The 14,789-nt window shown below is 31.9% G+C and overlaps 1 protein-coding gene and 2 long non-coding RNA genes across 9 annotated transcripts; all 3 read right to left on the reverse strand.

Moving 5' to 3' along the window:
- Nucleotides 1-1,150: 1,150 nt before the first annotated feature.
- On the reverse strand, nt 1,151-1,993 carry LOC139842569 (zinc finger CCCH domain-containing protein 61-like). Its single transcript, XM_071832691.1, has one exon. It carries the CDS (start codon nt 1,991-1,993, stop codon nt 1,151-1,153), a length of 843 nt encoding a protein of 280 aa, XP_071688792.1.
- Nucleotides 1,994-6,100: 4,107 nt separating this feature from the next.
- Nucleotides 6,101-10,092, reverse strand: LOC139845014 (uncharacterized). Of its 7 annotated transcripts, none has more exons than XR_011758164.1 (8): nt 10,002-10,092; nt 8,977-9,061; nt 8,781-8,880; nt 8,498-8,647; nt 7,967-8,253; nt 7,377-7,451; nt 6,914-6,993; nt 6,101-6,796 (listed from the first exon to the last, which is right to left on the reverse strand). It is a non-coding gene; the product is annotated as an uncharacterized lncRNA (long non-coding RNA). The 7 variants fall into 7 exon arrangements; XR_011758162.1 differs by having other exon boundaries at nt 6,101-6,830; XR_011758165.1 differs by having other exon boundaries at nt 6,101-6,636; nt 6,776-6,796; nt 6,914-7,451.
- A 93-nt stretch (nt 10,093-10,185) lies between these two features.
- Nucleotides 10,186-11,304, reverse strand: LOC139904483 (uncharacterized). Its single transcript, XR_011778837.1, has 4 exons — nt 11,102-11,304; nt 10,705-10,756; nt 10,339-10,629; nt 10,186-10,251 (listed from the first exon to the last, which is right to left on the reverse strand). It is a non-coding gene; the product is annotated as an uncharacterized lncRNA (long non-coding RNA).
- Nucleotides 11,305-14,789: the final 3,485 nt, after the last annotated feature.

Consider the following 14,789-nt stretch of genomic DNA (forward strand, 5'->3'; position numbering starts at 1 on the left):
TTTCTGATGTGGACGATCCATTCCCGTGGCAACCACAGAGCATATTTCGACTCCTATAACCGAGACCCCCGGTCAAACCTGACGCTCTGATAACAGTTGATGGTAACGGAGACAGAAGCCAGGACCACCACAGAATATTGTCCGCTTTGGGAACAGCGAGCCACCAGCGACTCAACTGCCCTCACGGGTTTAAAACGCGTCATGTGAGGAAGAGGTATCAAGCCACATATAAGGGCCTTTGTTTTTGCCTCTCCAACCGATGTGGGAAAGGGGTGAAGGTCACCCCAACAATCCCCCCCCTCCCAACATCGGTGTGGTAACCCCGGCTCTGATACCAGTTGTTGAGAAATTACGGTCTCACTAATTCCCACCACCCAGCCCAATAATAAAAGTAAAGAAATAAGAACAATACACAACACAAGATTTAACGTGGAAACTCCAAAACAGGAGAAAAATCACCAGCCCCCAAAGAGAGAAATACACTATATCACAAATTGTTACAATGATATAGACGACTCTCTTAAGCCAACTACACTCTCCAAAATATTTAACTAATACAACTCTCAAACAAGGGTAAGAAAGAAAGAAATAATCAAATACTTAAAGTGTATTGATTGGTGCAAATTGGAATGAAGACTTAGCCCTCCTTTTATAACCAAATCACCTACCTCCAACTTTCTCCTCCCACCTATGTGGGATAACATCCGATAACATCATTCACAAAGTAACCATATCAATTTTTTCTATCAAAAAATAAAACCAACAGTATAAACATTTTCAAACGTTGACACAAACACCTTGACTTTTTTACTCATGACTCATGAGAGATTACGGTCTACAACTTTTCATAGAAACAAAAGAACTACAGAGCTGAAAATCAAGACCTAATTACAAGATACAATGTAATGTAATTGTTGATTTATTAACATATTTCACGGATGTTAAAAACACTAAACTCACAGAATTCAAAGTCTATGAGAAGTGCACCATTGCATTTTAACAATGATATGATACCCCGTATATGATAACAATAACAATTAACATTATCAATTAACAATAATCAATATTTCTAATAAAAGGACTCTATCGGCAATAAACATTCTTCTTGTTCTTTGTTCTTCATTATTAATCTGCACCTTCGATTTGTTGTTTAGGTGAGAAGATCATTGACCCACTCAAAATCAGGTCCACTTGTGGACCCCTCATTCACAAACCTCTCTTCACTAACCCGACCCGATCCAGATGGACAAAACGCAAACAACAACTCCTGATCCATTTCATTCATACTCATAGCCCTCATTGAATTCATCAGTTCCTTAATTTCGTTACGATTAATCAGTCCCTTTTTCTCCGAAAAACGCGAAATCGGAGACCCCCCAGAACTGTCCACATCTAAAACGGACGTAGGAGAATTCGTATGATGAATCTTTGAGCCACAACGGCAGTAAGCACAATGCTGACTAGGCAAAGTCAACGATCGGAGCTGACTAGGACTATGAGCGAAAAAACAAATTTTTCTTTGACAAGTTTTACCATCTTTACATGCTTCAGTACGGTAACGAGAAGGATGAAGCCAACACTCAAAAACACCATGAGCAAACTCACAAACATCGCCACGTGTACAACTGCCACGTCGGAAGTCAGCGCAAACGGTCCCGGAATAATTAAATCTACGTGGACACCTTCTTCTTGCTTTTTCACCGGGATGTGCAAAAGGACAAGCAGTCCAGTCATGCGATCGGCTACGTGTACACTTACGAATCTTGAATTCGTACATCCGAAACTCATCGGATGCGTACGGATCAGATTCATCATCATCATGAGATGAATTTGATGGAAGAAATTTGTGTAACAACTTTTCTTCAGGAAGAATTATTGGTGAGTCAACGTTTTGTTGACGAGTGAGAAGTTTTCGGGGTGGGATTTCAAGGTCACGAAAAGATGATTTCTTGATATGAATTTTGTGATGTTGTTCTGTAGAAACATCATCCATAATGGCTATGGCTATGGCTGCTTAAATATAAATATTGTACAGTTTGTTTTTTTGATGGAGTAAAAAGGATGAAACTGGTGAGTTTATAGGAATGATCGAGAGAGGTGTGGGGTATGGTGATGACGTGGCTGAATAGAATTAGGAGGTGGGCATGCAGTTTTATATATGTGGCACTTCGACGATGAGAGTTACAAATGTACATGCAAAATTTCTCTTACTTATTTGTTTCTATTAATCTAAATTTAGTCAAGTTTGTTGGTATTTATTAACTTATTCTTTGAGTTTTGCTATTCCACTCTCGATCGACTCTCGACTATCAGAGCACCGTTTATATACATCCTCTTCTCAGTTCTCACAATTTTCAAGAAACGTATAGAAGTCATATTTATGTTTGCATTTAAAATATAATTAAAGTTATAGAGGCTACATGTAATAAAGTTTCATTTTATATATAATATACTACCTCCGTTTTATTAGAAGTGTCTAATTTTAACTTTTGTAAGAATTTTTTTACTTAGTTTTGACTTTAAAATTTTCTATGTTTGTTATATACGATTAATACATAATGAATGTTATTACATCAATAAAAACACATGTAAAATCCAATTGATTCATATAATTATACATCAAATATTATAACGAGATAGAGAGGGTAATAATATAGTATACTACAATATATATATACTAGCTTAAGGCCCGCGATTTCCACTTTTGTATGGGCGTTATCAAAATTGTGATGGTTCAAGTAAAGTAGCTTTATATATAATATGTTCGTTTGATTACAAGGCAAAAGAAAATAGATTAATAATCTATTAATTTTGTTTACTTTGTAGTACTATTAGATATTAGATATTAGTTGAGAGTTTAATTTGTAAAGAAATATAAGTTTTTACACATTGATAACAATTAGGAATGACCATTAGCTATTTTGGAAACAATTGTTTAAGACCCGCAATTTCGCGAAATTTTGCAAAAAAAAATTGTTTTAATTGGATATTTGAATAATACATTTCGGGAATAATATGTATCTTTTGTTAATTACATGGTATACAATCAACTTTAGACAAATGAGAAATAAAATGACTATGTAGAATTATTCTTTATAGTGGTTTGATTTTATTGAACACAACGTGAATTACTATTATATAAATAATTATATTATACTCCCTCCGTCCCATATTTATTGTCACCAGACAAAAAACACACAGTTTTAGAAAATCTCACTAACTTCATTTCTCCACCAATGAAATATCTTCTCTCTCCAGATCCGCCAATGAAATATCTTCTTTCCTTGCTATTTATGGAAGTGGACAATTAATTTGGGACATCCCAAAATAGAATAATGGACAATAATATAGGGACGGAGGGAGTAGTTATTTACAATATTTACATCACATCACCTTATTTCTAACTATGATAGTTAAGAGTAGTTCTATTCGACAAGTTTAAAGGTCATTGTCTTTACTCCTATAATACATCACAATTAAGAAGACTACTAGATCATAGTCCTACTCAATCAACACATAAAGAAACCCGAGACAACAAATTGTTAAGTTCAGTTAACTTTTCCAGCTCAATGGTTAAAATTGACTTATAATATCTTCAAATGAAATCCATGACTTACCTTGATGAGTCAAACATACAGTAAGAAACCAACTAATCATAATCATCATAATAATTATTAAGAGTAACCTGATGAGCGAATGATATTAACATTAATTTAAAACTCGATTAAATAGCATATGAATTGATTACCTGATTCCATGGACATAAGTGTAACGTTTATATCGCATAAAAATCTGCGTTCACCAATTGCAGTAATTGAATTTAATTCTTCACCGGTTGGACGTCGTTCTATTAGGTGAAGGAAGAATTGATTCTGGATTTTGTGATGGTTGTCGTGTGTGTGTTTTAGAGGGAATTATGGTTTTTTTTAGTTGAAGTGGTATGATTATTATCCAGAACCCCTAAACCGGGAACAACTTGAGAGAGGAGGGTGTTTTGAAATTTTTATTTTTATTTTTTTTGTTAAAATTTTGAACGTGATGATAAACGTGGGACCCTAAAATTTTAAGAAAAGCTTGCCCAAATCTAAGTTAGAAGGGTGTTTTAGTAATTAAACAATTAAAGGCCAAGATTATGAGGTCATTAGGAAGATTAGGAAGAAATTAAGTGTTAAGATCAAAGATGGTTAATTAAATGGATGGCTAAGATTAGTTTAGGCTCCTTAAAATGACTTATTTTTGCTTTTGTTATTATATATAGTATAGATATAGATATAGAAGTATAGATATAGATATAGATAGATTAAAAGAAAATAACATTCTTTTCTTTTAATTTTTTAAAATGTGATGTAATTATGTAAAATGTAATGTTATTTTTTTTACGTAATTTATTAACGTGTCAAGGCTGACGTTTAAAGTGAATAAGTTCTTAACCCGAAGACGATAGTCCTTTCAAAAATTATCGGACATAAATGTAATGTATATTATGTATGTGCACATAAATGTAATCGACAAAAAATGTGTTTAAGATACAAATCTATGCAAAGCATGAAGTTGAACAAATAGTAGATATAAATAAAGTCTTATAAAAATACTGAATATAACAACAACAACAACAACAATACCCAATCCCACAAAAGTGGGGTATGGGAGAGGTAGGTGTAGACAATCATTCCTCGTACCCTAGATTAGAAGGAAGTCGCTACTCCACCCGCGAGTATAGAACCCGCGCCTAGATAAGGTCGTCCCTCCATCTACTCTAGAGCAAAAGAGATTGCTTCCAAAAAGGACCTCCGGCCAGATGTGCTCATAAAAACGAAATAGATAGGGCAAAAGATACGTACCTGTAAGGGTTATGTGCGCCTAGCAAGATGCAACCAAACACAGTAACCAAAAAGGGAACACAAATAGCAGTATTGCACAACAGTAGGGCAAATAGCATGAATCATATAGAGCACAAAACCATTTAAAATCAAGTAGACATACAGACAAACAAAATATATATATATATATATATATATATATATACACACACACACGCACCACACATAAGCATGGATAAAACCCATGCTTAAACATATATACATATAGGTAAATTCATAGATATATATACCTAGGTACAGAAACAAGACAAACAATCATACATACACCAATACATGTTACTTAGATACATAGATACATATATAGATACACACATATGCAACGGTACATGTATATAGCCTAAATACATATAGATAGATACAGGTGCATATATACTATGTGGAGGGGTATATATAGTGTAACTATAGAATAACTAGTTATAGTTATGTATGTAGTTGTACAATAAATGTAATAAAAACATTGAAAAAAAAAAAAAAAAAAAAACAACTTACTCAATTATCCTAATTCTACTCCTCCACAGGCTCCTATCAAAAGTCATGTCCTCCGTCAGTATAAGCTCTTTCATGTCCAGCTTCAATCTATCCTCCATCCAACGTCTAGGTCTACCCCTTCTCCTTACGCCGCCAACGGCGAGGGTCTAATGATTAATAAACAAAGATAGTTGATAGCAAAATGTTGGATATTTAGTTATAGTCTCAGATTTTAATAATAAACCATGTTGAATATTAAGTTGGATAGCATAATGTTCAAATGATTACTTAATGCAGTCAATCGTTTGAAGTAGTCAGTAAGTACTTAATGTAATCAATCGTTTGAAGTAGTCAGTCAGTGTCAACACTGAAGGACCTTCTTGTTTTTCTGTAAGTATACTTCGCATCCCCGTTAAACTCTTTTCACACAATTGATCACCTAATAAGAGACATAACAAAATTTTATTTTTGACTATTTAAGTGTAACCGATGATATTATAGATACTCAAAAAATTATATACACCAACAATGATTTGGATCATCGCACCCTTAATAGAATTATGGTTTGAAGTAAAAAGATTAACTACCTCATTTACATGATCTGCTTAATATCTATCTATATAATGAAGTTGAATATCGCAAGACCAAACTACCACTTATAGCAAACAATAGTACTACTATTGTGAAACATCTAATAATCCAATAAAATACTAAATTGAAACATACTGAAACAATAAAACACACACTTTATTCATAACCAAACGTTCAATAAACAATTAACAAAAACGAACATCCAAGAGACAATATAGGTCCAACAAATACTTAACGAAATGAAAAATAATAAGAAAATACAATTATTGTATAGAAGTTCAATCAAATATGAGATAATCAAAAGGTTCAAAAGGACATGATTATTTTAGCCCAAGTCTAAACACCACGTCCCTGTGAGAAAACGAAACCTCAAACTGCTCAATCAGTTCATAGCTTACGTTCACAATTTTTTCACTTGCATCCACAATCCCCATTGGCGATTCAGGATCGTAGATGTGATAGAATGATTGGTTGTGTTTTAGGCTAAAATTGGTTAGTCTAGGCCAGGCCATAACCAATTCGTTTAACCATTATCAGTAAATAATGTGCCAAATATGATAAAAAGGAAGGTTAAAGTATATAAAAAATATATCACCTGTGATTCACTCTTCTTCTGGTCTTGACCAATCAGCCTGATAAAATCAAGAGTGTTGGACAGATGTTTTCTTTTCGTAACCCGTTTTGAAGTTTCAAATTCCTGGTTTTAAGCAAAGCATCCTTGTAGTTAAGTTGATGTTGAAAGTGATTTTGTTGTTATGAGAATAGCTAATGGTAAGATATACGCCACGTCGATTTATGAAATTATAAAAAATGGGGCACTCAAAATATCTTATCACCTTCTGTTAGCCTTCTGCTTTCTGCGGGTTAAACGAAGAAATCTTTACCATTAGCCTAAAAACAATAATTAACTTAGTCATACACTAAAACATGCAAAAAGGCTCAAGTTAAAAACAACAAAAATGCATACTACATACCTCAAGCATTTTCATACTCCACAAACCTACAAAAAACCAGTAGAATAAGATAAAGTCACATGCTGAGTTGACTTATTTATCTGTAACAATTGAAGTTAGAGTATGAAGAATGGGTTCAAATTAGGTGGCTGCAAAACCTTGGAGAAGAAAACACGTAACATTGTAGAAGCAAACAATAATTTAAGTTCACCAGTGCACCTTATATTGGTAATTGTCAAAAACGGGTCAAAATGGATAATTATGAACCAAATGGATCACAATTTCCCACCTTAGCCAAAGAGTAGTACTTCACTCTGTATAATAGCATAAGAGTAGTACTTTCTAGACTCCTTGAGATCTTTTAGTGTTCTAGTATAGCCTCGTTCGAATACATAAACTCACAATCCATGTAAAATTTTAGGAACAATCCATCCAAACAGTCAAATCAATTATGTCGACTAAAAACGTATTTTTTGAATAATACCTTTTTTCCCATGTCGACTTCTTTGTACTCGTCTTCTTAATATCATGTGATTATTATCCTTCTGTCCAAACCATGCTGCACAAAATGAAATTACAGAAGATGAATATCTTAATATCATAAATGAAGATAAAACAGATAAAAGTGTAGAAACAATTGCTAAGCAGGATCTAAATAATAATTGAGAAATTAAATCCAAAAAGAATACTTTAACAATCTTCAATCGGTTACCTAATCCTCCGTGTTAACCAAATAATGAATCAAATGTGAAGAACCGTCAGATTAATAGATTTTCGTATGTTTGTAGGGTTCCAGAATCAAATTGATACATTATCTGGTAATCTCAAGAGTCAAATCAATTTATATCGTCATAGCTACAATATTCAGTCAATCAATTTATATCGTCATAGCTAGAAGATTTAATAATAAGAAATGACAATACAGCAGAAACCCTAATTAGATATCGAAGATGGCTATTTACGTACAGTAGTGAAATAGAACCTAATTATACAAAAAAAAAACACGCAAATATCTAAATGGACATCGAAATCAGTAAACAATTGAACACAATAAACAACAGGCAAGTTTAATACCTTGATCAATAGAGTTGTTCGATCTGGGCTTTAACAGGGCTCTTCTGTGTTGATATCTTGCAATCTCTCCATGTCATTAATGAACTTAACAGTGAGAACATGTGTTCATCTGAAGGTGCTAGCAGGAACAACTCTTGGATCAATGATTTAACGTTGTTTTCATCTTAATGATTGTTTTCGAACTCACAATGCTCTTAAAAGTCGACTGACATTTCTCTTGTTACTTCTTCAGCCTATTAAAAGTCCATTGCAATGATCCTATCTGTACACCATCTCACTTCAGCAAACTACACATATATCAAGATTGTCACTGAATTACCTTGTGATTGTGAATTGACAATCTATAAAAGTATAAATGTGCATATAAGGTTATCATAATAGACCATTATGCTTTATTTGAGAAAGTAGATTTCGTCGCTAAAACTTATAATATATCATCTATCATTATTATCATATGCTACTTTTTAATAGCAATACAAAGTGACCCAACAATACAGGTGGTGAAATGGGTAGCTGGGGGATTTTACTTACCATTTAAACATACTGTAAAAGTGAGAGGTCAGTGAATTCAAAAGTATCAATTTTGATTAGATGAATTACTCCTTTCAGTCTTTTAGTTGTCATATATCACTTCAATTTGTTGTATCATGTATTTATTGCTCTGAGTTGGAGCTAATCAGCCTGTATCAAAGTTACAAAAAGAACCATTACAATTGCAACCTCTTCACAAAATGCAGTTAAAAATTGTTTACTACTCTTCATCACTATAACAGTAAAAAAAAAACTACAAAATAAAAAACAAAAACATCAATACCCGCTCTTCATTGTTTTCGATCAAGAGACGACGTTTTTGTAATCCAAGTTATCCATGATGAATTAGAATCACACGCGTTGGAGAAAACTAAGATCTGTAACTATATTTCAACATATCATAATCGAATATCAAAAATAAAATAAATGTAAATCAAAAGTTACAGTCAGCCCAAAGCAATACTACATTATTACAGTACCTGCATGATTGAAGAAGGCACAATCACAAAACTTTTATGAAAGAAACTCAATCTTTTTCGCCTTGCTGATTGAAAACTTTGACCCCTAAAAAGTATTGCAAGTCAAATACTTGGATAAGTGTTCCAACCATTACGTTTAATGGCTTCATAATATACAATTTATCAAGATAGGTCATGTAAACAAACAGTTTACAGGTTCTGTTAAGTGGTAGTAGATGCAAAGATTACACTTTGTTGAATTAGATTCCCGACAACGATCACCTCCAACCATATAAGTATGGAATCGACATCTCTAACTACATGTAATGTAAATGTTATGCCTAATAATGGCGCATCAGAATGCATAACATTGACTGTTGCAAACAATAGAACTAACCTCATAGCTCATCATGCATAGTATCTCATATTAAAAATCTGTTCATTTAATCAAACACTATGACAAGATAAGAAGAGACCCAGCCAGGAAAACTACTGTCTAAATGAACTAAATAAATTAACCCGCGAACCTGCAGCATGCAGGTACAGAACTTAAGTTTGTTTGGTGTTTGGATGTGGTGATAATCTAAATTTGGTTGATAGAGTATCTATACGAAAGAAAAAAAAATTGAATTGTACGAAGCATATACAACAAATGGTACATATTGCAAACTCGTACTACTGATGGAGTCACTGAATGATGTGATTTCAATAAATAATAGGAAATTCTAAATGCTCACATCATGTATTTAATAGAGTTAAAATTCCACTCAAGAATCTGGCACTTACATGAAAATTTGAGTTTGAGTCATTACCTAAAAATATTAGCCCAATTCTCATTGGAGTTTATTGAGTCTCTCTATGGCTGTCCGTCCCATGGTGCGTGGAATCAGTAAGAATTTGCAGCGGTTTTCTATTGATCCGACGTATTTATGTCATTTATCCCATTTTTCATGTTTGAGGTTAATGACTAATCAAATACCTTTTGAATTCATGAAGTAACATAATTACTATCATAATTAAATATCATAAATTCAGAATTAACTAACCTGCTTTGACAATGTTAATTGCGATAGTCTAATATCACTGCTCTATTTCGCCACTTATGTTCCTTGAATACACATAGCTATCCCAATATCAAACTGTAGTACAAAAAATTCCAAAGATAAATTTGTGTGCCAAAATATATAAAATACCAAACACTAAAAAATAATAAAGCTCAAAGGTTTCTAACCTCATGTAATGCAGGTGCAACATTAGTACCATTGTTACCTACCGACCCATCTTCCTGCACTCAAACTGTAACAGAGTGTAAATTTAATATATTTCAGTAGCAACAAATTTATAGGTTTATGAGTTGAAAATTATTGAGGGTAATAAGTCAACATCATCAAGACTTCAACATCTCGTTGAATACGGAGATGTATTCATCATCGTCACGGTATACCTTTATCATGTTCACAAAATATGCATTTAACCTATTAATGACAGCGACATTACCGTTGAACAATAGTTTGTTGCCAACAATCTGTTGATGTTCAGAGGGTATCTCATCATCGTCTACAACAGACTTCTTCAACTCATAAGTCGTTTATTGAAGAACTTTTAAGGTCATCTTCGAACATTGTAAAGGAGGTTGATCATGTATCGTTGACAATCTTAACCGGTACTTTGAACCTACCAAATATTGATCATCAACGGTTGAGTGTGTTTTTTAGGGCCTATATTGACATAAAAGTCATCAGGACGTACCTTAAGCAAACCTTGACATAAAAGTCATTCAATGTACCGTCATCCAACTGTCCTGCAAATTTTAATATTACTTAAATCAATATTATCTTATAACTGTAGTACGATCAAGCATGATTTCAACATCTAAACCCTAACAAATGCGAAGTGGTAATTAAACCCTATTAACAGTATAAAAACCTCACCACCAACAGTATAAAACTCCAATTATTAAACCTGAAAATGTTTATTACAATCAAATATCACTTAAAACATAGTACATTTATATTATATTCAAAAATTCAGATCAGATAGTGTAAAATGGATTACGCTGACTTGAAATCATTGATAGCGTACTGTGTAATCAAAAGCTTAATTTAACAAAGACTAATTAGTGATACAAAATTTAAAAAATACTAACCTTGTTAATCAATTGTTGGAAGGACGAATCAGATGAGTATAATGTATCTTGATCTGGAATTTAACGATTGTTAATCGATTGTTGAACCTGTTTTAGGGTTCGAATGAATAACGTGATCAATTTAGGGCTCAGTTAGGGATTAATTTAGGGTTCGAATGAATAACGTGAATGAAAGGGATGAGAGTGACCCCTCAACCGTGTTTTCTCTGAACCCTAATTTGTTAATTTGTTAATTTGCTCCAGTATGTTTTTAAAATTGAAGGGAATCTATGTTAGAAGGTATTTTAGTAATCAAACAATTAAAGGTCAAGATTACAAGTTCATTAGAAAAATTAGGAAGAAATTAAGGGTTGAGATCATGGTTAATTAAATAAATGGCTAAGATTAATTTAGGCTCTTTAAAATGACATATTTTTGCTTTTGTTATTATATATATATATATATATATATATATATATATATATATATATATATATATATATATATATATATATATATATATATAGGGTCATAATCAAGAGGGGAAGCACTTTTTAGGGGAAGGGGGAAGCAAATTATTTTTTTTATTTTTTCGTTTTTTGAAAAAACTTTGTTCACGAACATTATAGATTAGATGAAAATAAGAACATTTAAAAAAGACACTTTGTGATGAATGTCATTATTTTGGCGGGAAAACGCTCGAATAAAAAAATTAAAACATTCAATGCATTGAATGTTTTGCTGCTGAGTTTATTTGCATCGTTTTGTTTTCATCTTGTGTGAAGTGTTGTTTTCGAATTTAGCCCGATTTAGAGTTTAGGGTTTAGGGTTTAGGGTTTTGGGTTGTGGGTTTTCGGGTTTACTCCGTAAACCCTCAACCCAAAACCCAAAACCCTAAACTCTAAACCGTTCGTGTTAAAATATTCAATCTAAACCCTAATTTCTAAACCCTAAACTCTAATTTCTAAACCCAAAACCCTAATTTCTAACCTAATAGCTAAACCCTAATTTATAACCCCATAATTTCTAAACCCTAATTTCTAATCCCTTAAAAAAAACTCAGCAGCAAAACATTCAATGCATTGAATGTTTTTATTTTTTTCTTCGAGCGTTTTTCCGCCAAAATAATGACATTCATCACAAAATGTCTTTTTTAAATGTTCATATTTGCATCTAATCTATAATGTTCGTGAACAAAGTTTTTTCAAAAAAACGAAAAAAATTACTTCCCCCCAAAAAAGTGCTTCCCTCTTGATTAAATCTCTCTCTCTCTCTCTCTCTCTATATATATATATATATATATATATATATATATATATATATATATATATATATATATATATATATGGGCAGGTTCAAACGAGAACCACTAAAAAGGTAAGAACTGCGAGAACTATTTAATTTAATAGTTTTTATGCGTTTAAATACAACCAATGACATGCAAATGTTAATTAATGCACATACCATTAACAAACATATGTTCATTAGCTTAAATTACATGTTAAATTGTTAATTATATGAAATTGTTCACATGTTCGGAAATAAATATGCACATGTGAACAAGAGACTATATATTTAATTATATAGGAAAAATATAAGTGTTTTTCAACAATTTTATGTTCATTCATACTCTTCATCAAGGTTTATGTGCGATTCAATCTATTTACATGTGAAAATCTTTATAAATCAAAAGTTCTCGCAGTTCTCGCTTTTTTTACGGTTCTCGTTTGAACTTTTGGCTATATATATATATATATATATTGCAGAGAAATCAAATGAGAACTTTTTTGTGTGAGAACTTTGAGAACTCTAAAATACACCAAAATACACTGAAATTTGAACAAAAAAAATGGCGGGCAAACAAAAATGTGAAATTCGAACAAAAAATTGTAGAACATGTGAAATTCGAACAAAAAAAATGAAATTCGGACAATTTTGTGTGCTACATTTTTGTAATTCCAAAAAAAATAAAAAAAATATGCTCGCCCATGTTTTTTTTGTTGTTGCTCGAATTCCTTGTTTTTTGCTCGCCCGCAACTTTTTTTTGCTCGAATTTCAGTGTATTTTGGAGTTTCTAGAGTTCTCACACTAAAATATATATATATATATATATATATATATATATATATATATATATATATATATATATATATATATATATATATATAGGGGCAGAATCAATGGAGAAGTAACCAATTGGGGGAAGCGAGAGGAAGCAAATATATCTTTTTGTTTTTGTTTTTTTTGAATTTTTTTCCAGTCATCAAGATCACACGAAAATATGAATATTTAAAAAAGACACTTCGTGATATATATAATGGTAGGATCAATGTGGAAGTCATCCCCAATTGACAAGAAAGCACCATAAACCTGAAAAAAGAAACGAAAGCTTCAAAAGATAGACATCTTGCGTTGAAACACGAAGAACACTCAATCCAATCGAGGCCGAGACATAACTGACAGAAAATGAAAAATATTTGGTGATTGAGAAGAGGAAACTATAAGAAAAGGATCGGTATGATTGATCAGTGCCTAAAAAAATCTTTAGAAATTGGCGAGGTGAAGGAAACAAATAGAATAAACGATAACATGACTGATGACAAAAGTGATGAGGTAAAAGGAACGAATTTAATTTTTCATTGTAAGAGAATTTTGTTGAGATAAAAGTGATGAGAAATTGGTTGGAGCCTAGTCTCGTGATTTAGGCTTTTTAACCGGTGTATCATCATCATCCGCCATATTCTCCATTAACACTACAAAATTGCGCAATTCTTCTTTATATTGTTTTGCCACAAATTGTTTACCATTAATAGTGCTCTTTAAAAGTTTCTTGCCCAACCACATGATTGATTTCACTATCCGTATCAAAAATAGGTGAATTGTTAGGAACTTGATCAACCCAACTATTACCTAGAGGTTTCACTTTGTTTCCATTGTTACCATCTTTTGAAAGAGTAACATGTTCTTGTTCATTGACAATGAGCATACATCGAGCCTTAAGTTTGTTTTGCACGATTCTTTAATACTTTTGCCCAAACATTGATCTGAGATGTTGTTTTCTGTTACCTTTGAAGCAAAAGAAACGGATTTAAAGTTGAGTATAGAAGGTAAACATGTGTTATTATTCGATTGGATGTAGGAATTAGAAGGGGTTTTTTGTTTACGTGATTCTTACCTTTTTTATTTATTTATTGATTACCATTTATAACTTCAACCTTCCATAAATAAATATTGCCAACACTTTAATAAAAGAAAATTTAAATTTAAAAAGTATATTAATACTTCATAATTTGAAAATTAATTATAAACTAATTTGAAGATTTAATTATAGAAATCTTGGCCATAGCCAGGACTATATATATTAATATCAATATTATTATTTAAAACAAGCAAGTCAATGTAAGTAAAAATCCCTTAAAACGAGGGATGAAAGCCCGTGCTTTAGTGCGAGTTGTTTTATTAAAATGCAATAAATAAAATGTAAAAAATAAAGAGTAAAAAAGGTATAAAAGAATTAAAGATTTAAAGTCAAAAATGAAAAAGGAAAAAATAAATGTTAACAACTAAAAATGTATAATTATCAAAATAATCACGTTGTTCACATGGATATAATGGTAATTAAACTTTATTATTGCATTTAGTATAATAGAACGGAAAGGAAAAAAGATGTTAAAAATTGGATGATTGTAAAAGAAATGTGTAATTTACC

Source organism: Rutidosis leptorrhynchoides, chromosome 4 (assembly GCF_046630445.1).
Source record: "Rutidosis leptorrhynchoides isolate AG116_Rl617_1_P2 chromosome 4, CSIRO_AGI_Rlap_v1, whole genome shotgun sequence".
Taxonomy (NCBI): Eukaryota; Viridiplantae; Streptophyta; class Magnoliopsida; order Asterales; family Asteraceae; genus Rutidosis; species Rutidosis leptorrhynchoides.

What these genes read in the sequence shown, in the direction of transcription:
- LOC139842569 (XM_071832691.1), bottom strand. Translation starts at nt 1,993, where the DNA reads ATGGATGATGTTTCTACAGAACAACATCACAAAATTCATATCAAGAAA.